The sequence below is a fragment of the Salpingoeca rosetta genome (assembly GCF_000188695.1).
Source record: "Salpingoeca rosetta unplaced genomic scaffold supercont1.16, whole genome shotgun sequence".
Taxonomy (NCBI): domain Eukaryota; class Choanoflagellata; order Craspedida; family Salpingoecidae; genus Salpingoeca; species Salpingoeca rosetta.
The window spans coordinates 533,298-555,797 of record NW_004754918.1 but is presented as its reverse complement, the minus strand read 5'-3'; the positions used below and the strand labels follow the sequence as shown (position 1 = coordinate 555,797).

The window sequence follows — 22,500 nt, the reverse complement described above, 5'->3', positions numbered from 1 at the left end:
ATGTACACACGCGCACAGTTGGTGTACTGCTTCGAGAAAGGGGGATAACAAAGTACGAAGACTTGAAGCAGCGTCGGCTGGTGTGAAAGATCAAGAGAGGTTGATACAGAGAGAGGAAGGGGCACTGAAGGCGATTGAAACGAGAAACACAAGAACGAGACATGCATGGAAACGACGCTTCACATAGACTGCAGGGACAAATGCAGAGTGGTTGCGCGAATGGGATGTCAGTTGTACGAGTGAAGAAAGAGGTAAGACAGTGTTGTTCGACATGGACGTTGGGGTTGACATGTACACAAGTGCGCGCGCATGCAAGTGCACGCCCATACACACACACCAAGCACTCACAACGCACCCACACACCAAGCACCCACAACGCACACGACACGCGCACATCGCACATCGCACGTACACACCTTTGCTGTTCAAGTCTCCTTCTTCTGCACTGCTGATACGTAGTGATATGCAATGACAAGAAGAAAGATGACGACGCCAAGGATGTTGGCCGTCAGCATCAACTGCGTGTCAGTGATCATGACTGTGTGTGTATGTTGTGTGTGTGTGTGTGTGCGTGTGCGTGTTGTGTGTGTGTGTGTGCGTGTTGTGTGTGTGTGTGTGTGTGTGTGTGTGTGTGTGTGTGTGTGTGTGTGTGTGTTGGAGGACGCTGCTAACTGCTGAATGCAAAGTGTGTTGGTGGCAGTGGCTCGGTATTGGCTGGTCGATGACGAAAAATATACATATCTTCACAAGTTATTCAACAACCGCGGCAGCCAGGGGAACAAAGCAGTAGTGCAGTAAGTCAAGCAAGCAGCGAGCGCAGACCAAAGCGTCGACCAAAGGACAAGGAGGCCGGGATGGCAAACAAGGATGAGGACGTTCGCGTTGGGGACGCCATGGCGCTGCTGGGCCAGCAGCCAACCATCTCAGAGGCGTTCAAGACATTCTTAAGCATGGTCTTGGCACAGCAGCACAGCCAGACACCTGTGGTGGCCACAAGCAGCAGCGTTCCACGTCGCAGCAGCGCACAGGACGACCAACAACAACAGCAAAACACAGGCGACGCACAACCTGCCGAATCACAACAACAACAGCAGCAGCAGCAGCAGCAAGAGCGACAGCAGCAAGAGCATGTGGGCGTGAAAGAGATGCCCTTGTCAAGGGCCTCGCTGCCACACTTGCAGGTGCTGATTCGGGAGACGCTGCGCGGGTGCTCCTCATTTGACCTTGCACGGCTGCAGAGGGTGCAGGGCAAGGACGAGACCGGTTCGGCGTTCCTCGACTCCCTTGGCCGCCTGCGCGCCGTGCAGCACGTCTGTCAGCTGCTGGAGAACAAGCAGCAGCGCCGTACGCGGTGGCTGGGTTCCAAGTACTTTGAACTGGTTTGGCCGCTAATTCAAGAAGACTTGCGAGAGTCGGAGGCCATCGCCTCCGCCGCCATGCAGCCCGAGCTCGTGGACGCTTACATCGCCGCCGTCACTGCCGCGCTCGCTGATGCAGAGAAGAGCGCCATGTGGAGCCCGAGCCTTGAGGCCCATCTGCAGGAGCAAGCCCAGAAGCGACGAGAACAAGCAGCGGCCCTGGCCACGGAGGTGGCTCAGATGGCACTGGATGCAGACGACGACGATGATGACGCTGATGAAGGAGAGGGCGGTGAGGACGGGCGGGCGTGAAGGCGATGAGGATGGAGTGAGCGTGGAGGTGATGGAGATGGAGTGAGCCTGACGACTGTGGGCCTGGATTAAGCGTGATGACTATGAGGATTGGATAACACGGACACAAGTGCGGGCTGGTGACATGAAAACGCATGAAAACGTGTCCTGTCGTGTTACATCTTTACTTATGCAGGGGACATAGCAAAACGCAATACAACGCGCCCAGCACATGCCATTAAACGATTGTGATTATTAGAAGTGCGCAAAGCAAGTCAGTCAGCCAAGCTAGTACGAGCGAGCGAGCAAGCGAGCGAGGAAGGCTGAGACAAACAGAAGGTGTGTCTCGTGTCGCAGATGCAGTCATCACAGCTGGATGACATCGTCCGTGTGCTGAATCGGCAAGGCATTGTGGTCGTTGACGCCGCCCTGTTCCGATACAAACGACTGCACATCCACGCACTGCACGCTCGATGGTAAGCTGCTCACATCTGCAGGGGTGAAGCGCGGGCGCGACTGCAGGCCAGCCAGCTGCGGGGGGAGTGCGTGTGCCTTGCGAGGCGGCTGCATGGCGATGCTGTCAAGGTACTCGAGCATCAGCTTGCACTTGGCCAACTCCTCTCGTACGAGCGACTGCAATTCCTGTGACGACACGCCATCACCATCACTCCTGCTCCCGTGTTTGCTCCGCTTTGCCACGTGCCCGTTGGCAACCGCACGCACAGCACCGCCACTGCCACCGTTACTGCTGCTGTTCCTCCGACTGCTGCTGCTGCTGCTGCTGGCAATTGTGTGGCGGTGTGCCTGGGGCTCTGGTTGCCGCAGCAAGGCCGCCTGTTCGCTGTAGTGCATGTCAACTTCAACTGCAAGCAAATGGAATCGAGAGAAAGGTTCCGATGACGCGTGCGTGCGTGTGGGGGGGGGGACAGGAAAGAGAAGGGGGACATGGGTGCGTGCCAGGGTGTGGCTGGTGTTAGACTTGCATGCGTTGCTGACATGGGTGTTGCTGCAAACACAAGACACGTGTGTGTGTGTGTGTGTGTGTGTGTGTGTGTGTGTGTGTGTGTGTGTGTGTGTGTGTGTGTGTGTGTGTGTGTGTGTGTGTGTGTGTGTGTGTGTGTGGACGGACCGCGTGCTTGGCGAAGATAGGCGTTTGCGAGCGTTTGAGCGTTGCGCATGGCAAAATGCGTGTCCATGTCAGCCTCCATCTTGCACCGGCGCGTCGCATGCTCCACTTGCAAGAGCTTCTCTTCGGCCTGCTGCTCCAACTCCGAGCACGCAACCTCAAGCCTGCACACACATCAGTGAAAGGGTGTGTGTGCGTGTGTGTGCGTGCGTGTGTGTGCGTGCGTGTGTGTGCGTGCGTGTGTGTGTGCGTGCGTGTGTGTGCGTGCGTGTGTGTGTGCGTGTGTGTGCGTGCGTGTGTGTATGTGTGTGCGTGTGTGTGCGTGCGTGTGTGTGAGGAGGGAGAGTGAATCAGCAGCGCGAGCGAGCAACAAGGGGCGGGAAGGAAAGAAGACAGGCGCTATAATTATGTGCGTGTGCGTGTGCGTGTGTGTATGGAGGGCGATTGACGACGCACGCTTGTTGGGCGGCGAGGACGTCTTTGAATGGTGCACGTGCGTATTCCTTGAGTGCCTTGGCGGCGTCGGCTTCCGATAGGTCCGCTGGATCCGTGCTCACGCCCACTTCTTGCGTGTCTGGCAGGGGATGCACGTGCTCGTCTGCACAGATGTTGGGACGAGGCGAAAGCGTGCGCAGCGGATGGTGAGCGATGGGAATCAGGTGAGCGCAGTGGTGTAGCGCACAAATGGTGGCGCGCACTACTGGTGGGGAGCGGCGCGTGGGTAATGAAAAGAGCTCTGATCAGGCATGGGGTGTGTCAGAAACAAGCACGACAACATACATGCGTACCGTGGCGCGAGATGTCAGACATGTAGCTGGCGAGAAGCAAGCCCTTCACTGCAGACTCCTGCTCATGCACAAACTCCACCTGGAAACGTGACACACGCGTGTGAGTGGGGATTGGGCTGGGAGGAGGAGGGATGCACATGCTCGTGCATGAAGCACAGAGGCGTGTGAACACAGGCCAGCAGTGTACCGTGGCAGCATTCACACACATGCACACAGAGGAGCGGCGTATGCGCTCAGAGGAGCGGCGTATGCACTCACACACACACAGGTGCACATGCACACCGTCATACACACACACTCTCTCTCTCTCTCACACACATACACACACAGGTGCACATGCACACCGTCACACGCACACACATACACACACACACAGGTGCACATGCACACCGTCACACGCACACACACACAGGTGCACATGCACACCGTCACACGCACACACACACAGGTGCACATGCACACCGTCACACACACGCGCAACACACAAGCACACACGCTTACGCAGTCGCCAGGGTATGTCAGGAGAACGAGCGGGTTCACGCCATTGCTCATGTCAGGGGAGAGAGCATACGTGCACACTTGCTGGTATGAGTACAGCTGCGCCGCGTGGGAAAGAGCATGCATGTGTGTGTCGGATTGGTGGCCAACGAAGAAGATGACCTTGCCTCGTTGCCAGTCCAAGACAACGAGGATTCGAGAACCTTTGTTGGCTGGCGGCAGCTGCTTGAGCGGGAACTGGCGCCGCTTGCACAGCCGGCCATCGGAGTAGAAGCGGATGGAGTGCTCCTGCATGCTCGTGTTGGACGTGCTCTGCTCCGTCGTCGAGCACGGCACAATGCCCACGCCAATCTTGCTGTCCGAATGCTTGCTTGTGATGTGCACGACAAAGAAGTGCGCCGTGGGGTTCCCCGGCTGGGGGCGGCAGGCCGGCGTGGCATCTGCCGGCATGAACGCCGGCTTTGGCTCCTCAATGTCCCTCTTGCGAATGCGGGAGAACACGCCCCCATCCGCAAATTCAAGGACGCACTTCTTCTTGTCCGCGGCTTCCCCAAACCGCTTGAAGTCGCACTGCACCCCCTGCACCAGTCGGGCTGCTGTGGCCGGCACCGCCGGCGCTGGCGTCGTCATAAAACGAGTTGGATTGGAAGAGGCGGGCGTTGGAAGGGAGAGTGAGTGAGCAGCGTCGTGGTTGTCGTGTGGTTCGGTTGTGTGTGATTGTGGTTGTTGTGTGCGGCATTGCCGGGGTATGCTTGAGTTAAGGAATTTTTGCCGTGGAGACCAAGAAATGTGGTGGTCCTGTGGTCTAGGGGTATGATTTCCGCTTAGGGTGCGGGAGGTCCCGGGTTCAAATCCCGGCAGGACCCCAGTTCTTTTTCTTTTTCTTTTTTCTTGTTTCTTTTTGTTGGTTTGGGTTGTTTGAACTGGACGATCGATCCTGATTGCTTTACTTGCTTGCTTGCAAGACTCGGGGTGCATCAACTCGGCCATCACACACGTCAAGACGCGTTGGCACAGCCAACACAACGACAAGCCGGCAAGCCTGCAAGCGAGCACAAACAGAGAGAAGTGAGAGAAGGAGGAGAAAGATGCACCTGAACCCAAGACGGCAGCCAAGAAGAAGAAGAGCACGGCGGAACTGCTGAACTGTCGGCATCTCCGACACTCGCGCTTTTACTCTCTACCTCTACTCGTCTGCTCGCTGGCTTGCAATTATTACAAGGAGGGTGGGCCAGGAAAGAAGGAGGGTGTTGTGAGTCAACACACTACAGCAAGCAAAGCCTTCAAAGAAAAACACAGCCACTAAGCAGCAGCATGATAAGTTGTGATGGTAGGATGGTCTTTTGTAGCCTCGTGTCGTGGGCACACAACCCGCTCTTGTTCCCACATCACAACAGAGGGATCCTCTGCCATGATTGCTCGGTGGCTGTTCAGGGGTTGTCCTCGGCCCTCAACAAAACAATATGTAGACTGAAAACGAAGATGGCGTTCTTGGGTCTTGCTGTCTTGCTTTTAGCGGACCTGAGCGCTTCAATAATACAGGTGAGCTAGGAGCTGCGTTAGTTGGGGAAACACGGTACCCCGTCACAAGAAGCGGGTAGGAATGCTCACAGTCTTCAATAGTCGAGTGAGGCTGCACTGGAAACAAATCAACCCAAGGCAACCAGAAGAAATCCACATCGAGCTTTGTGTTCTCTAGCTCTTCAGCAAGCTTGTTCCTTTACCCCCTGCCTTGATGCTCTCATGCAATGAACATCAAGCCCTGCTACGGCTGTTAATCAACTGCACCACGAAGCAATCAGAAGGATTCATCGTCCAGTCCAGCAGTTCAAACAGCCCAAACCAAAAAAAAAAGGCAAAAAGAACTGGGGTCCTGCCGGGATTTGAACCCGGGACCTCCCGCACCCTAAGCGGAAATCATACCCCTAGACCACAGGACCGCCATATTGCTTGGTCTCCATGGCAAAAATTGCTTAACTCAAGCATACCCCGGCAATGCCGCACACAACAACCACAATCACACACAACCGCACATCACACAACCACACGACAACCACGACGCTGCTCACTCACTCTCCCTTCCAACGCCCGCCTCTTCCAATCCAACTCGTTTTATGACGACGCCAGCGCCGGCGGTGCCGGCCACAGCAGCCCGACTGGTGCAGGGGGTGCAGTGCGACTTCAAGCGGTTTGGGGAAGCCGCGGACAAGAAGAAGTGCGTCCTTGAATTTGCGGATGGGGGCGTGTTCTCCCGCATTCGCAAGAGGGACATTGAGGAGCCAAAGCCGGCGTTCATGCCGGCAGATGCCACGCCGGCCTGCCGCCCCCAGCCGGGGAACCCCACGGCGCACTTCTTTGTCGTGCACATCACAAGCAAGCATTCGGACAGCAAGATTGGCGTGGGCATTGTGCCGTGCTCGACGACGGAGCAGAGCACGTCCAACACGAGCATGCAGGAGCACTCCATCCGCTTCTACTCCGATGGCCGGCTGTGCAAGCGGCGCCAGTTCCCGCTCAAGCAGCTGCCGCCAGCCAACAAAGGTTCTCGAATCCTCGTTGTCTTGGACTGGCAACGAGGCAAGGTCATCTTCTTCGTTGGCCACCAATCCGACACACACATGCATGCTCTTTCCCACGCGGCGCAGCTGTACTCATACCAGCAAGTGTGCACGTATGCTCTCTCCCCTGACATGAGCAATGGCGTGAACCCGCTCGTTCTCCTGACATACCGTGGCGTATGTGTAAGCTGGTGGTCTTGGTGTGCATGTGTGTGTGTGTGTGTGTGCATGTGCACCTGTGTGTGTGTGTGTGTGTGAGTGAGAGAGTGAGAGAGTGAGAGAGTGTGAGAGTGCATACGCCGCTCCTCTGAGCGCATACGCCGCTCCTCTGTGTGCATGTGTGTGAATGCTGCCACGGTACACTGCTGGCCTGTGTTCACACGCCTCTGTGCTTCATGCACGAGCATGTGCATCCCTCCTCCTCCCAGCCCAATCCCCACTCACACGCGTGTGTCACGTTTCCAGGTGGAGTTTGTGCATGAGCAGGAGTCTGCAGTGAAGGGCTTGCTTCTCGCCAGCTACATGTCTGACATCTCGCGCCACGGTACGCATGTATGTTGTCGTGCTTGTTTCTGACACACCTCATGCCTGATCAGAGCTCTTTTCATTACCCACGCGCCGCTCCCCACCAGTAGTGCGCGCCACCATTAGTGCGCTACACCACTGCGCTCACCTGATTCCCATCGCTCACCATCCGCTGCGCACGCTTTCGCCTCGTCCCAACATCTGTGCAGACGAGCACGTGCATCCCCTGCCAGACACGCAAGAAGTGGGCGTGAGCACGGATCCAGCGGACCTATCGGAAGCCGACGCCGCCAAGGCACTCAAGGAATACGCACGTGCACCATTCAAAGACGTCCTCGCCGCCCAACAAGCGTGCGTCGTCAATCGCCCTCCATACACACACGCACACGCACATAATTATAGCGCCTGTCTTCTTTCCTTCCTGCCCCTTATTGCCCCCCTCGCGCTGCTGATTACAGAAAATTATTATATTCTTGAAAGTAAACCTCATCCCGCATACACCCACACAACCACCACACAACCACCGCACAACCACCACACGACAACCACACCACACCACACCATCATCACCTCATCTCGCGCCCTCGTTCCCCCCTCTCTCTCTCCCTTGTTGCTCGCTGTGTTGTTCACGATTCACATCAGTCATGTCACATCATGTCACTCCGGTGTATCACCACCATTTATTCGTTTGCAGCCACACCCTCCACACCCTCCACACCCTCCACACCGCAAGAGACAAATCTCACCACCACCACCACCACCACCCATCCACCAACCACAACAAGCCACGCTCAGTCACTGCCGGCTGTGAGCCAGCGGTCAAAGACATGCATGCCACCCGCAGCCGTTCCAACCAGGAGGCGGGTGCCATCAGCAGACAGGGTGCACGCAGTGACACTGCCGGGAACAGCAACTGCGCCCACCAGCACCAGCTGGGGCGGCTGCACGCTCAGCTCGCTGTCTCGCGTGGTCCGCTCCCCGTGACGGCGACAGTGCCACACGCGCAGCATGCCGCGCGCATCGCCCGTCACCACCACCGCCACGCCGCCGCCATCATCATCACCACCACCACCACACGCAGGCGCAAAGCAGGCGGTGATTGGCGACGAGTGCGCGTGAACAACGGCGTACTGGCGAGAGAGCAGCGGGCCACCGACAGCCTCGTCGCAGCGCCAGCAGCACACAGCGCCGGACGACGTGGTGAGCAGCAGGCCCTGCTTGAGCCAGGCCACGTTGGTGGCCCACGTCCCGTTGATGTTGCACTCTGTTGCGCGCACAGACGCCAGCCGTTCAACGGCAGCAGAGCCCAGCCGAAACACGTCCACAAGCCCGTGTTCGTACGCCACAGCAACCATGCTGCCGCCAGGGGACACGGCAGCGTCGACGGCAAAGTGCTTATCGCGGAACGAGACCGGGCGCTGCATGTCACGCAGCTGCGCATCATACACCAGCACCATCCCCGACCAGCCACACACAATGACCCGCTGAGGTGCCTGCGCCACAACCACCCGCGTAATGGGGTGTGGCGCGTCAACACGTGCCAACACCTTGGCATCCACCTCCGCAGCGCTGCTGCTGCCCAGCGCCACGTTCAACAGCGAAACATCCTGCACGCCAACAACAAGCACGCGAGTGGCCTGCTGCAGTTGCTGCTGCAACGCGCCTTGCTGCCCGCTCTGTGTGAGTGCACCACCGCCACCACCAACAGTGCTCCTTACAGTGGCGGTGGCGGTGCTCCTGCTGCCCTGACCGTCAACTTCAAGCGCCACTAGCGAGCGCACAATGTTCCCGTCACCCGCACCGCCAGCAACGCGCAAGCGCTTCACAGCGACGGGCAGCGTGTCGCCGTCATCATCGCCAACGCCACCCGCGGCCTCCTGAGCTGCAGCACTGAACAGGCGCAGCGAGACCTCGCCAGCCTCCACTGCCGTCATGGCCACGGAGCCGCCGCTCGACACGGGCACAACACCAACAACGGCGCTGTGGTGGTGGTGCAACGACACGGGCGTGAGCATGTGCAGCTGCTGCGTGTGATCGACGGCGCCACGCCCCTTGTACGCTCCATAGCGTGTGTGGCGGCGAGACGAGGAGGTGGTGGATGTTGTGCCCCTGGTGCGGCCAGAGCCACCGCTGAGGATGGACCGCTTCTCGGTGGTGCTGATGCCACTGCCACTGCTGTTGGCAGAAGCGGTGCTGGCGTCCTCGCCCACTGCGCGCTCCACCATTGCCAGCACATCCACGAGGCGAGGCGGCGCCGTGCCCGCTGCACGCACGACCGGCAGGCGCATGGCACGTGACAGCAGTGTGAGCATGCTGTTAGTTGGCTCCTGCCACTTGGAGTACTGCCCGTCCAGGGACGCCGCCAGCACCTGGTCCTCACTCGTGTGCGTCACGCACGTCACGTCGCGGGTGTGCGCAGTCATGTCTGTCACGTGTGCCAAGCGGTCTGGGCGCCAGCACATGAGCGCACCCTCGGAGCCGCACACATACACGAAGCCGACACCATCATCACCACCACTGCGAGCGCCACGGGCAGGCGTGCTTGTGGCGGCCACGGCCATACACTCCTCCATGGGCTGCTGCTTGGTGGCCAGCAGGCTACCGTCCTCGCTCCACCACCGGTAGGTGCCATCCATGCCGCAGGTGAAGATGTGCACACCAAGGAACGCCACATCCGTGACAATGCCTTCGTGACCAGCCAGCACGGCGAGCAGGCGCAGGCTGTACGGCTTTGTTCGCGGCGCCTTGACATCTGCTGACGCTGCAGACGCGGTGTTGGTGTTGGTGGTGGTTGCAGGCGTGTCACGGAAGCCCTTGCGCTGGTAGGCAAAGACCTTGGCCAGGCCGTCATTGCTGGTGCTCACCAGGCGCGTGCCATTCGCGTTGACGCACAGCTGCGTGATGCGGTCCGCGTGCACGTTGGCCTCTTCCTCCTGCACGTGCGCGCTGCTGGTGTGTGCGAGCACAATCTTGCCGTCCCAGCCGCCAGCAAACAGCGTGGGCTGGCTGGGGTGCCGGCACAGCGCAGAGACGCCGCCCTCGTGCGACGCGGCCACAGCCATGCGCGCAAACGACCCGTCCTGCTGGCGCCGCAGAAAGTGCAGGTGCCGGTCCACATCGCCAATCGCCACCTCGTTGCGCGTCAGCACACACGCAGACAGCACGTCCACGTCGTGCGTCAGCGCGGACGTTCGCCAGGAGGAGGAGGAGGAGCGAGCCGCTGCCGTGTCGACGCCTCGCATCACGCCCTCAATCAGCACCACGCGGCGGTCCTGCCCAAACGAGACAACGCTGTCCGTGCGCGTGTCCGGGGAGATGCCCGACACGGCGCGGTCGTGCACGAGCTGTGCCCGCACCACGTTTCCTTCAAGGTCAAACGAGGCCACGGTGCCATCGCCATAGCCGACAAGCACGACGGCGTCGCGGTGCACGCACATGCACGTCGCATCTGCGCGCGCAAAGGAGGTGGGCCCAGCCAGCGCGCTGCGGTGCAGGGAGAGCTCGCCAGGCTCCGCCTCAAGCACGCGCACGGCGCCGTCCGAGCAGCCAAGCGCAAGCGTGGCTGCAGACATGCTGAGGGCGAGGGGTGTGACCGAGGGCTGGGGCACCGCGTTGAACGTGACAACGCGTATCCCGGACGGCATGGCAAACACAGTCACGTCACCGGATTTGCAGGCCACGGCAAGGCTGGAGCCATGGGGGTTGTACCGCAATGCCTGCACGGGCGATCCTGTCTTCAGCACCACCGCTGCTGGGCCCGGTGCAGCGCGTTCCAGCACAAACGGCTTACCCTGCCGTGACGATGATGAAGACGCACCGCCTCTTCCACCACCACGGCCACCACGGCCACCACGGCCACCACGGCCACCACGACCACCACGACCACCACGACCACCACGACCACCACCACGGCCGCGGTTGCTTGCAATGCTTTGATCTGGAGCGCGGGTGAGCCTGGCCTGTTCCGCATCGTTGGTGGTGGACGCAGCCAGCACATCCCAGACGACCACGGCGCCGGACCAGTGGCCAACAGCCACGGTGTTATCGTCCGCAGTTGTCGCCAGCGCGTTAGCGGGGCCCTGCGTGGCGCGCAGGATGGAGGTGGGCTTCCCCGTGCGTGCGTCAAACAGGCGGGCTGTCTGGTCCCAGGAGCATGTGGCCACAAGCCGGTGCTGCGACAGCAGCGTCGCTGCCGTGACCCTCCGTGAATGGCCCGTGAACGTTCGCACGCGCTCCTGCGAGGCAACGTTCCACATGCACGCGCGGTCGTCGTCTCCACAAGACAGCAGTTCGTGGTCCGAGGTGGTGAACGCAAGCGCCGTTACCGCGCCACCGTGCGCATCCAGCACGGCCACACGCTGCCCACTCTGCGCATCGGCGACGGTGATCGCACCAGCGGGCGTCCCCCACGCGACAAAGCAGCCAGAGGGGCTGATGGCAAACGCAGCGACCGAGGACTGCACATCCTCCGCTGTCAACGGCGATGGCGGCACAACAGCGGCTGGCGACCCAGCCTGCACCAGCAGCTGCGCCGCATCACTCCCGGTCTCTTTCCCGCACTGGTGTTGTTGCTGCTGTTGTTGCTGCTGCTGCTCGGCGGTGTGCGCACGTTGCGTTGCGCCTGCGCGCGTGGCTGTGCCGCGTTGCACTGGCCCTGTTTGCTTCCAGCTCTTCATCGTCACGCTCGAGGCTGAGGTGCGGGAGGTGCCAGCACCGCGATGGCCGCTGGCATCCGCATCCACATCGGCAGCAGTCAGCTTGACCAGGGTGGCGTTGGCTTCGAGGTCACGGAAGGCGGCGATGGCGCGGGCGCGCAGGTGTGGGCACGAGCGGTCGTTCACAGCGGCCTGCAGCACAAGGCGTGGGTAGCTGGCCAGCAAGCGTGCGTGCCGCGCAACGAACGTGTGCAGCTCAGCCAACACGGTGTCGTTCGCAAGCGAAGTGACGGTGGATGGCGGGAGCGGTGTTTCCAGGAAGAACGCGCCGCTGTACATGGTGGCCACCTGCTGCAGCTGGCCCATGCGCGCAGCGGCCTCCACAAACGCAAACTGCGACACGCAGTCCTTGAAAGCACTCACGGAGGAGCCGAGGAGGTGGTGGTAGGGGAGGTTGAGCAGCGCACACGCGTCATCGCTGCTGAACAGCGGGCCTTGCACTTCCGATACTGTTTGCCGTGCGCTGGCACCAGCGCCAGTGTCGGCATTGCTGTCGCCCGCGTGCTGCGCATCGTGACGCGTTGTCACCGGTGGCTCCACGCGCAGGCTGCTGCTCAGCGCAAGTGACGAGGATGCCAGTGACGACGACGACAGGGCGAGAGCACTTCTGCCTGCGTTGTTGCCACTGGTGCCACCAAACGCACCATGAAGCGTCTGTCCGTGTGCCTGTCGTCCGAGGGATGCTGGTTCGTCCACGCTCGATGCTGCGCCTGCTCGCCCTTGTGCTCCCTGTGCACCTGCTTCGGTCGTCGTTGTGCGAGTTGTGGAGCGGAGCAAGCGGTCGTAGTGCGCTGCAAGCATGGCGTGCACGGCCTTGGCTGGGCGGCCCGTCACGCCATCGGGCAGGTAGCGCTTCATGCACACGCTGCGGAGCTGTGCGTGCAGGAACGTGCGCTGTCCATCAGCGGCTGTGCGGGAGGGGCGGGTGAGGAAGGGCGCAATGTTGTGCACGAGACTCATCACCAGCAGGGGCGATGCCGCAGGCTGTGGCCTGGCTGCTGCAGACGCGTACTGCCGCTGACCGCCACTGGCGGCAACACCGCACTGGGATGCGGTTGACAGCAACGATGACGCCTTGTTGGTGGACGTGGATGTGCGCAGCAGCCCTGAGGGTGTTGATGACGCCGATGCAGACGTCGATGCAGACGTCGATGCAGCTGCGTCGGAGGCTGGCAGCGGCTCGAGCAACAGCGCCAGGAGATCGCCTTCGCGGAGGCCATCGCGGCTGCACAGCAGCAGGCGCATGCAGGAGGCAACCAGGGCGTGCCCAAGCTCTTGCTCCAGGCGGTCAAGGACTTGCCCAAACAGCTCAGGCAGCGTGCCGGCGAGGGACGCAAGCTTGGCGTCCAGGGTTTCGAAGGAGGCGCCTAGGCGGAGCTCCTGACAGGCCACCTCCAAGTACAGCGGCAGGCCCGCGTCGCGCTTGCTGGTCAGCACGTTCAGCTGGTTGTTGAAGGCGGACTCGTCAAGTCGCTTGCTGTAGCGGTGCAGGATGCTACGGGCCAGGGCGGCCTTGTCGCGTGCACTGAGCGCACGCAGGGCAACCTTGGCCAACCGAAGCCGCGTCTCTGCCTCCAACCTCCTCTGCAGCGCGCGTGTGACCGGGCCCTCGGTTGCCGACAGAACCAACTTCACGTTGGGCGGAAGCGGCAGTGGCAGCCATTCAAGCAGCTGTGCTCCCGTGGAAGCCCCACCCCCACCACCAGCACCACCACCAGCACCACTGCCAGTAGCGGATGCGCCCGTGGCTGCACGTCGCCCGTGGCGGCCGGTTGGTGTGGACGACAGCGCGTTGAGGCCGTCCAAGGCAATCACCAGCGTGTGAGATGGCGGAACGGCCTTGCTGGCTGCCTTCAGCCGCGCTTCAAGCTTTGCCTTGAGCGCGGCCGCCCGCGTTGCACCACCACCACCACCACCACCACCACCACTGTTGCCGCTGCCGCCATCACCAGCATCACCATCGTCATCGTCATCGTCGTCACCATCGTGTGCGGTGCCGTGTTGTGCCGTTGCTGATGACGACGCGCCAAAGCGGAGTTTGAGCTGACGGCAGAGGTGGCTGAGAACACTGGACCAGGAGGATGAGCCGGGGACTGCACCGACGAAGAACGGCAGCACATGCACCCACCCGTGCTCGCTTGCGTGCATGTCGCAGAACTTGGCAAGGAAGGCTGACTTGCCGAGTCCGGCCTTGCTGTGCACCAGGCATGCATGGTCGTGCAGTGCGGACCGCACGTGCGTGTCCGCAACAAAGGCCTGCACCTGCTGCAACTCTTGGTCGTGGCCCACAAACGTCTCCGCAAGCGCCTGCGCCCGAAGCTGATGCTCATCCAACGGCAGATCGCTCGACGATGAGGTGGAGGAGCAGGAGGCATCGTGGCTGGTCTCGTCAGTGTCGGTGTTGGTACCATCAGTGTCTTCCTCGTCGCTGTCATTGGATTCGTTGCGTGGTGCAGACACGTCTTCCACTTCTTCATCATCCTGCGTAAGGTGAAGGCGAAGGGATTGGGATTAGGGTCACAGTGAGCCGCTGCAAGATGGTGGTGGTGGTGGTGGTGATGGTGGTGGTGTCGTCTATACCACAACACAGACAAACACACAGACAGACAGACAAACACACACACACACACACACAGACAGACACACACACAGACGAGCAAAAAGCAAGCGCGGGCACCTCAGGGTTGATCATGTAGTTTGACTTGAGGAGGGTCCAAAGATGGTCAAAGACCCACTGGCCAAACGAGTGGAGGTTGGCTGCAGCCGGCAGGATGGTCGATGCATCACTCACGCCCTCCTTCCACCCTGCCCGGTAGTTATCGAGAAGAGGAAGGCCACTCCTGCGCACGCGCTCCTTCAACTGCTCAAGCTTGCGCCGCTGTTCCTCGTCGTGGTCCACAAACTTGGACCGGTACATATCAGGTACCTGTTGAGGTGGTGGCGGTGATGATGATTTGGGGCCGGAAAGAGGAGTGTGTGTGTGTGAGCGAATGCGTGCATGTGTGTGTGTGTGTGTGTTTGTGTGTGATGGGTATGGGTCACATGTGAGGGGTTGGATGTGTGTGTGTATGTTGTGGGGTGGCGTTTAATCATATGGGGGTTGTGTGTCAACAATTGCAAAATGTTGTCCTCAAAACCTCACACACACGCACAATACACATGCGCACATACACATGCACACACAATACACACACAATACACACACACACACAATACACATGTGCTCACCTCATCGGGAAAGGCGCTGCTGCGAATGCAGAAGAACGAGCGGTTCTTTGAGGCGTGCGGGTGCGCCAGGCCGCCAACGTGGCACTCCAGTTCCGTGATGGAGCGCTGTGGCGGGTACGACTTGAGCCACCCAAAGCGGCCGTCGCTGTCGTCCACAGGATACGACTCTGGCGCCCACCCATACCGGTTGCCTGCAAGCACGCCATGGCGTCAGCAACATACAACACAAGGGTAAGCGTGTGACGTGAGCAAGGGAGCGAGTTTGCGCGGGGTTTCAAGCAGCAATTACAGCCACCACACGTCAACACAGCAAGCAATCCACTCGCGTACGCACCAAGAAAGGCGAGGAAGATGTGGCTGCTCTCGACTTCGCGAAGACAGGTGGTGAGCGCGGTCTGGTCGCGCACCTCGTGCTCCGTAATGCCCCACCGCAGGTCCACCTGCCGTTCGTCGCGGTGGTCAAGAGGGTCAAGAGGGTCAGGGACGTGGGGAATGTGTGAAAACACGTGGGGAATGCGAGGAGAAGGTGTGCACAGGCTGAAAACAATCACAGGAACGGATCATGCACACGCGCTGACATGTTGACAAACATTCATTCATTCACACACACAAACACACACAAACACACACACGCACACGCACACACACACACACACACACACACACACACACACACACACACACACACACAACACACACACACACACAAACAAACATCTCAACGCACCTCGAAAAGTTTGATGCGGAGGGCATCTGCGCGAACCCGCAGCTCTGGCATGATGTTCCGCGTGAAGTAGTTGCGCTCGCCGTGCATGTCCGTGAACGTCGACGACACAAAGATGCGCACAACCCTCCACGTGCCTGTGCTTGGTGGGCGTGGCACGGGCAGCAGGCCCAAGGGCTCTGCGCCAACGGTGTCATCATACAGCCCAGCCTCGCTCGCGCCATCATTGTGGCTGCTGCTGCTGCCGTTGTTCAGCGCGTTGCGTGCAAGTGACCTCTTGTGACCGCGTGATGCAAGCGCAGACGACTTGTGTTTGCCCTTGTTTCCTGCCAGCAGGCGCCGTGCCTTGCGGGTGAGCCCACTCCCTTTTGGTTTGGCCTTTTCCCGCAGCCGCCGATGAGAGTCGATGCTCTCCACAAACGCCAACACGCCCCTGTGGTTGTGTGTGCGTGTGGTGAGTGTGCGTAGGTGTGGTTGTGTGTGCGTGTGGTGAGTACGTGCGTGTGTGTGTGCGCGTGCGTGAGTGAATTTGTGTGTTGTTGTGTTTGTTTGTTTGTGGAAGTGATGTGAGCCGTGGCGCGTGCATGAAAAGGACGACATGACAGATAAAGGACGTGTTTGCGCGTCTCCCCCCCCCACACCTTGCTTCGCTGCGCTGGGCGACGTAGTTGAGGATGGCGTCGGAGTAGCCGGCCAGGAACACATCCAGCTGATCATTGCGCTCTGGAAGAACACACATACAAACACATGAAATTCAACGCAGTGAACTCCACCGCAACCCAAGCTTCCCCGAGCACACGTTCTCCAGCACGCACACACACACATAATCACCCACACCCACCCACCCACACACCCACCCACACCCACCCACCCACACACCCACCCACACCCACACCCACACCCACCCACCCACACACACCCACACCCACACCCACACCCACACACCCACACACCCACACCCACACCCACACCCACACACAATCACGCACGATTACGCACCGATATCTGAGAGCGGGCCAGCGTCGTCGGCGGCGGTGACACATCCAGCAGACCGCTGGGCAAGATCAACCATGACACACAGCAGCTCCGGATTGAGAAGGCGGCGGTGGCGCAGCAGAGGGTCGGCAATCTCACGCGTCATCGTGCAGTGCACTCCAAAGAAGAGGATGTTGTCCAGGCGCTGCCCGTGTGCTGTCAGGTGTGCGAGCAGGGCATATGGGAACCCAACACACGTCTTTTTCTCCGCCATTGCTGCCGACCACGCACACGCCACCCTGTGCAGCTCAGAGCGCTCGTTTGCAGCCTGCGTCTTGTTGCCGTAGCTGCGGTACAGCTGTTGCACGCCTGCCGGTGTTGGCGTGCGTGTGTCACCAAATGTGCGGAGTTGCTCGCTCACCGCCACCAGCTGCTTCGTCAGCGTGAGGATGCCGAAATCGCGACCGCTCACCGTCACCACATAGGGCACGCACTCGTCGCTGTGCAGCACAAGCGTGCACTCCTCCGACGCCTTCTTGCACATGAGTGCCAGCAGCAGCGCCACCTCAAGTACCATGCGTGGCTTGCCCAGCCCCCGCGCAGACGTGCACGGCAGTGCTGCTGCCTCCGCCGACACATCCACAAACACGAGCGTGGTGCCGCGAATCGGGCTCACGTTGTACTGCGTGGCAAGCTTCACGCTCACGTTCAACGCGTCGTGGTACTGCTGTGTGAGCGCACGCAGTTCAGGCGTCACCGGTGGTGCTGGTTTCACCGCCTTCTGTCCACCACCACGGCCACCACGGCCACCACGGCCACCACGACCACCGCGACCGTGGCCGCTTGCAGCTGTCTCCGGGTGCACGAGCTCATGCAGAACCTCAAAGGCAGAGAAGAAGCGAAAGGGAAACTGACGGCTGGAGGCGATGGCGCCAGGGTCTGTTAGCTTGCCCAGCACGCGCTTGTGGTGGCGCTCGCTGACGCCCGCAAGGATGAGGTTGCGTAAGTTGCGCAGCATGGCCATGAAGGGCAGCTTGTTCGAGTCAAGCAGGTCCTCCCACACCTCGGCCGTGTTCCCGCGCAGAGACACCTGCGTCTCCCACGTCTTGGGCACCTGCAGCCGCATGCGCTTGCCGGCCAGGCTCTCGTCCCACTTGCCAGGCAGACGCGAACGCACAAACTCCTCCTGCGAGCTCGGGTACTTGCGGCCGAGAATGCACATGATGGGGTACGCGGGCTCCACAATGTGGATCTTGCGGATGAGCTGCTTCATGGTGAAGGACATGGCCTCCAGCTCCTCCTCATCATCAGAGCGGTTCGAGTACTGGCGCACAACCGCTTCTTCGCCTTCACGCTCATCATCACCATCACCATCACCATCATCATCATGATCATCATGATCATCATCATCGCTCATCCTGCCGCTGTCTGCTGTGTTTGCACTACGGACTCGGCGGGGCCTCCGTCGAGCAACACGGCTGCGGTTGCCGCTGGCGCTGTTGTCGGTGCTGGCGCCTTTCTTCTTGTTGCTGTTTTTCTTCTTGGACTTGTTGTACTTGGCCAGCTGGTACTCGTCAAAGTCGCTGAACTTGGCGGCCATCGCCTTGCGCAGCGCCGAGGGCAGCGCGCCAAAGCCAAGGTGCCGGTTGTGCGCGTGCAGGGACGTTGACAGCTCGGCCACCTCGATCCAGTCGCTGGGCAGGCGCACGGCGTCGGAGAAGTACAGCCAGAGGTAGCGGCGGGAGGCCGGGAAGTTGGCTGCGGCAGCAAGCAAGAAGTTGCTGGTGGTGCGGATGTTGAGGTGCTGGCGCGAGTACAGGGCGAGCTTGAGCACAAACTCCGGGTCCACGCCCAGCACGGTCGTGGTGAGGCTCAGCAGGTGCTGGCGTGTTGGGTCGGTGGCTTCCTTGAAGTTGGGCCCGCCAATCAGCGACGCCGCCACGGTATTGACAAACTCCAGCTTGAGGTTGTTGATGGCGCGGCGCCGCAGGCGGTGCAGGGAGGGTGCCTGCTGCACCAGCCGGCTTGCGGCGTGCGCCTGTGCCACCTTCCACGCCTCAAACTCGGCATCCTCCAGTGACAGGTGCGCCGTTTCCAGCGCCTGCTCATTGGACGCCAGGGCCAGTGCCGTGGATGATGCTGGCGCGTTGTCGCTCCCACGCGTGCTGAGCGCGAAGGCTGAGGTGGAGGTGGACGACGTGGTGCCCATGCGACCGCTGCGCATCATCAGCTTCGAGGATGTGGCTGTGGAAGCCGACGAAGGTGTGCCAGATTGCAGACGAAGTGTCGATGCTGTTGTTTTTGATGTTCTTGCTGCTGTGGTGATGGTGGCGGCGGCGGTGTTGTTGTTGTTGTAGCGCGATGCGTGCAACACATGGCCTGTTGGCGTTGTGGTTGTTGTTGGTGTTGATCGCAGGGTGTTTGTTGTTGGTGATGGGGTGATGTGGCTTGTCGTGTGCTGTGGAGAGCTTGTTGTTGTCATGGGACGCAGCAGCGTGGAAACCGTGGCGTTCCCTGTCGCTCTTGCTGCTGTTGATGTGGAAGAAGCAGATGTCAAGGTGGGCGATGCCAAGGACGACAGCCCAGAGATCGTTGTCGTCGTGGGCTGCAGCAGGCTGTTCTGTGACGCCTTTGATGGTGTTGCCCACCGATTGGATGTCGTTGACGGCGACGACATGGCTGCTGTGCGATGAGCAAGAGAGAGAGAGAGAGGGAGGGAGAGAGGGAGAAGGTGGGGGGGTTCGCGCGCTCGCTTGTTTGTTCGCTCGATCGATCGCAGTGTCAGTTCACACAACTCGATCGAAGCAGCAGGGTGTGGGGGTGGTGTGTGTGTGTAAATGCGGCAGTGTGCTGGTGGTTGTTTGCGTCGAAGGCGAGGAGGCGTTGTTGGTGCGCGTCAGCAGTTTTTATTCATGAGTCAGCAGAAAAAAAAAGGGGATAACAGGATACAAGAACAGCGCAAACAAACACACACACACACACACACACACGTAGACACAGACACACATAGACACACAGACGTAGACACACACACACACACACACACACACGCAGATGCACACACAGACGTAGACACACACACACACACAGACGTAGACACACACACACACACACGCACGCAGATGCACACGCACAACAAGCTATGGTTGGTGAAGAGACCAGGCGGCCGAACCCTCTGTGTGAAAAGGCGTGATGGTGGCACGACCATGCTTCTCCAACATGGCACACAACTGCCCATCAAAGTCATAGTATGACAACAGCACAGCCTCCTCTCTTCGCGTCACAGCGTCATCATCGTCATCATCATCGTCATCATTGTCGTCTTCGTTGTCGTCATGCTCATCATCACGAGCAGCAATGTCCGTTGGATGGGTTGACCACGTGCGGTTGGTGCCACTGGCACGCTTGCAATCCCGGCCAACCCGCACAGTGACAGCCTGCTTTCCGGATTCAATCGCCAACAGCTGCTGCACCACCTTCAAACACGATCGCATGCGTGGCGGCACCACCACCACCGCCACCGCGGGGTGCCTTGTCTCAGGGCCAGCCTCGGCCAACGTGTCACTGCTCCCTTTGTCGTCCTCACGCCACATGTCATCACGATCAGCAACATTGCCGCTGTCGCTGTTGTCATCTTCAGCAGCCGTGTCATCATTGTTGTTCACATCACCATCATCACCATCATCACCATCGCCACCATCATCACCGTCTTCCCCATTCGCCGACACACTCTTGCTGCTGGAGGTGGAGTGTTTGAGGCGAGAGCGTGTTGGGGAAGACCCAGAGAGCGACGAGGCAGAGGATGTGGAACCAACACCACTGCGCTGCTGCTGCCGCTGTTTCCGCCGCTGCCGCTGTCTTGTTGGCGTACCCGGCGTCCGTGGGGTGGACGGCATGGAGAATTCAGACAGCATGGATGATGACAGCATGTCTGGTTCAGCCAGCAGCAGGGCTTGCTTTGTCTGCCCGCCCACCGCCGCCGTTGTCACCTCCGCTGCGTCCAGCAGCGCGGATGCCTTGCAGTCTTCGCTCCCGCCACACACGGCATGGTCGCTCACGGCAGCAGTAGTCTTCGCACTGTTGGTCTTGGTCGAGGAGGAGCGGGACAGCGCAGCAGCAAGCGCAGACTCCGACACGCGCCGTGCTGATGACGAGGCCGACGAGGCTGATGGCGCCGTTGTTGCTGATGGGTTGCCCGCACGAGGATGCAGCAGCGCGGCCGTGCGCAGCAGCGTGTCAACTGAAATGCGCAACACCTCCGACTGTGACGCCGGATGCAGCAACACGCCTGCATCATCACCCTTGCTGCTGCCGCTGCCGGTGCCGGGGATACCGCTTGGTGCATTGGTTGCTGCTGTTGTCGTTGATGTTGTTGTGGTGCCTGCTGTGCTTGTTGCGGTTGTTTTTGTTGCTGTTGTGGTGTTTGTTGTGGTTGTTCTTGTAGTGTTTGGTGTAGCTGTTGTTGTTGTTGTTGTTGTTGTTGTGGCTGTCGCCTGCTTCTCGTGCGAGACGGCAGATACAAACGGCTGCCAGAAGGCGGCGCTGAGCGCTTTGTTGCACGCAAAACGCCCTTCCGCTTGCCACACACCAGAGGCATGGAGAAACGCTGCATCCTGCGCATGCCCAACAGCCTGCAGTGCACCCCCTTCTTTGGCTGCTGTTGCAGCTGTTGTTGCTGTTGTTGTTGCCGTGGATGTTGCAGTTGTTGTTGGTGCTACCACTTCGCCTCGCAGCTTGCGCCGTGCTGCAGCTTTGCTCTCACGCACCCCTTGCTCATCAAGAGTGTCATCGACGTTGCCGTCGTTGTCGTTGGTCGTAGTGATTGTGGCGGCACGCTCGGTGTGCTTTGCAGTGCCAGTGCCAGTGCCATTGTCACTGTCCGCAGCGGGCGTTTCGGTGTCTGTGTCGGAGCGCTCAAACGTGATTGGGCGGTAACCGTTGTGGATGGAGCAGGCGTAGGCAACGGCAAGCTTCACAAGCGTGCTCTCGCTGGCCAGGTCCAAGTTGAGGGTGGCTGCGTGTTCAAAGTTGACCAGGCGCAGGTACGGCAGCTTCTCTGCTGCCAGGACGGGCTCGTATGCGGCCTCGTAGTTGCGGATGCGCCGCCACATGTCCTGCTCGGCGACGGCGCGGTCCATGCCGACCCAGTCCGGCGACATGTCCATCTTCTCCGACACGTTCTGCTGCACCATCTCCGGGCGCTCAAAGACAGACTCGATGAAGAGGCAGCGCACGCCGCGGTGCTGCTGCAACTGCAGGAGCTCCAGCACCCACGCGCGCCGCTTGCGCGTGGTGTTGGTGGCGTCAAACACGGCCACGGACCCGTTCTCATCGTGCAGGAACTCCAATGCAGCGCACAGCGTGTCCATGGCCAGCTTCTCGCGACGGCTCAGTCCATCTGAGTTGCCTTTGCTGAACCACTCTGCATTTTGCTTTCCCTCCACCTCCTGTTTGGGACGGTGTGTGTGTGTGTGTGCGTGTGTGTGTGTGTGTGTGCGTGTGCGTGTGTGTGTGCGTGTGTGCACGGCGTTGTTCGGTGGATTGTATGTGCCACACTGAGAAGCACGCTCTTGCACGCATCAAAACCGCGATCAACGACAGCGATGACACACACACACACACACACACACAACACAACACAACACACTACGACACACACACACACACACACACACACACAACACACACACACACACGCACACACACACACACAC

The 22,500-nt window shown here is 60.0% G+C and overlaps 6 protein-coding genes and 2 non-coding genes across 8 annotated transcripts in view; 3 read left to right on the top strand and 5 right to left on the bottom strand.

Annotated features, from left to right (window-relative positions):
• The window catches only part of PTSG_12535 (uncharacterized protein), an 867-nt gene extending 159 nt beyond the window's left edge, over window positions 1–708 (bottom strand). Inside the window, exons 1-2 of the mRNA XM_004992455.1 lie at window positions 417–708; window positions 1–188 (exon numbers count right to left, since the gene is read on the bottom strand). The exon at window positions 1–188 is cut by the window's left edge and continues 159 nt beyond it. Coding sequence (XP_004992512.1) covers window positions 1–163 — 163 coding nt within the window. The 5' untranslated portion in view covers window positions 164–188; window positions 417–708. The remainder of the gene's footprint in view (window positions 189–416) is intronic.
• An 18-nt stretch (window positions 709–726) lies between these two features.
• PTSG_07095 (uncharacterized protein) lies at window positions 727–1,920 on the top strand. The gene has a single exon (XM_004992454.1). It carries the CDS (start codon window positions 855–857, stop codon window positions 1,668–1,670), a length of 816 nt encoding a protein of 271 aa, XP_004992511.1. The 5' UTR covers window positions 727–854; the 3' UTR covers window positions 1,671–1,920.
• On the bottom strand, window positions 1,820–4,835 carry PTSG_07094 (uncharacterized protein). The gene is made up of 5 exons (XM_004992453.1): window positions 4,065–4,835; window positions 3,564–3,642; window positions 3,232–3,373; window positions 2,779–2,939; window positions 1,820–2,512 (listed from the first exon to the last, which is right to left on the bottom strand). Exons 1-5 carry the CDS (start codon window positions 4,689–4,691, stop codon window positions 2,016–2,018), a joined length of 1,506 nt encoding a protein of 501 aa, XP_004992510.1. The 5' UTR covers window positions 4,692–4,835; the 3' UTR covers window positions 1,820–2,015.
• A 20-nt stretch (window positions 4,836–4,855) lies between these two features.
• On the top strand, window positions 4,856–4,927 carry PTSG_20125. The gene has a single exon. It is a non-coding gene; the product is annotated as a tRNA-Pro (tRNA).
• Window positions 4,928–5,929: 1,002 nt separating this feature from the next.
• On the bottom strand, window positions 5,930–6,001 carry PTSG_20124. Its single transcript has one exon. It is a non-coding gene; the product is annotated as a tRNA-Pro (tRNA).
• A 174-nt stretch (window positions 6,002–6,175) lies between these two features.
• On the top strand, window positions 6,176–7,621 carry PTSG_07093 (uncharacterized protein; the record flags this gene model as incomplete). Its single annotated transcript, XM_004992452.1, has 4 exons — window positions 6,176–6,796; window positions 7,085–7,163; window positions 7,354–7,495; window positions 7,603–7,621. The coding sequence occupies 4 exons, from the start codon at window positions 6,176–6,178 to the stop codon at window positions 7,619–7,621; spliced, it is 861 nt and encodes a 286-aa protein (XP_004992509.1).
• Window positions 7,622–7,839: 218 nt separating this feature from the next.
• Window positions 7,840–19,616, bottom strand: PTSG_07092 (uncharacterized protein). Its single transcript, XM_004992451.1, has 7 exons — window positions 16,811–19,616; window positions 16,453–16,534; window positions 15,815–16,244; window positions 15,422–15,527; window positions 15,088–15,278; window positions 14,537–14,785; window positions 7,840–14,340 (listed from the first exon to the last, which is right to left on the bottom strand). The coding sequence occupies exons 1-7, from the start codon at window positions 19,461–19,463 to the stop codon at window positions 7,936–7,938; spliced, it is 10,116 nt and encodes a 3,371-aa protein (XP_004992508.1). The 5' UTR covers window positions 19,464–19,616; the 3' UTR covers window positions 7,840–7,935.
• Window positions 19,617–19,843: 227 nt separating this feature from the next.
• PTSG_13255 (uncharacterized protein) lies at window positions 19,844–22,249 on the bottom strand. The gene has a single exon (XM_004992450.1). It carries the CDS (start codon window positions 22,153–22,155, stop codon window positions 19,927–19,929), a length of 2,229 nt encoding a protein of 742 aa, XP_004992507.1. The 5' UTR covers window positions 22,156–22,249; the 3' UTR covers window positions 19,844–19,926.
• Between the last annotated feature and the right edge of the window lie 251 nt (window positions 22,250–22,500).

Coding starts and splice junctions, on each gene's coding strand:
- PTSG_07092 (XM_004992451.1), bottom strand. CDS start 19,463: ATGTCGTCGCCGTCAACGACATCCAATCGGTGGGCAACACCATCAAAG. Junction 16,535..16,810: donor TGGCCCGCTCTCAGATATCG/GTGCGTAATCGT, acceptor GTGTTCTTCCAG/AGCGCAATGATCAGCTGGAT. Junction 14,786..15,087: donor GCAGCGCCTTTCCCGATGAG/GTGAGCACATGT, acceptor CCACCTCAACAG/GTACCTGATATGTACCGGTC.
- PTSG_07094 (XM_004992453.1), bottom strand. CDS start 4,691: ATGACGACGCCAGCGCCGGCGGTGCCGGCCACAGCAGCCCGACTGGTG. Junction 3,643..4,064: donor TGACATACCCTGGCGACTGC/GTAAGCGTGTGT, acceptor TCACGTTTCCAG/GTGGAGTTTGTGCATGAGCA. Junction 2,940..3,231: donor GTCCTCGCCGCCCAACAAGC/GTGCGTCGTCAA, acceptor ATGTGTGTGCAG/GCTTGAGGTTGCGTGCTCGG.
- PTSG_13255 (XM_004992450.1), bottom strand. CDS start 22,155: ATGGACACGCTGTGCGCTGCATTGGAGTTCCTGCACGATGAGAACGGG.
- PTSG_07095 (XM_004992454.1), top strand. CDS start 855: ATGGCAAACAAGGATGAGGACGTTCGCGTTGGGGACGCCATGGCGCTG.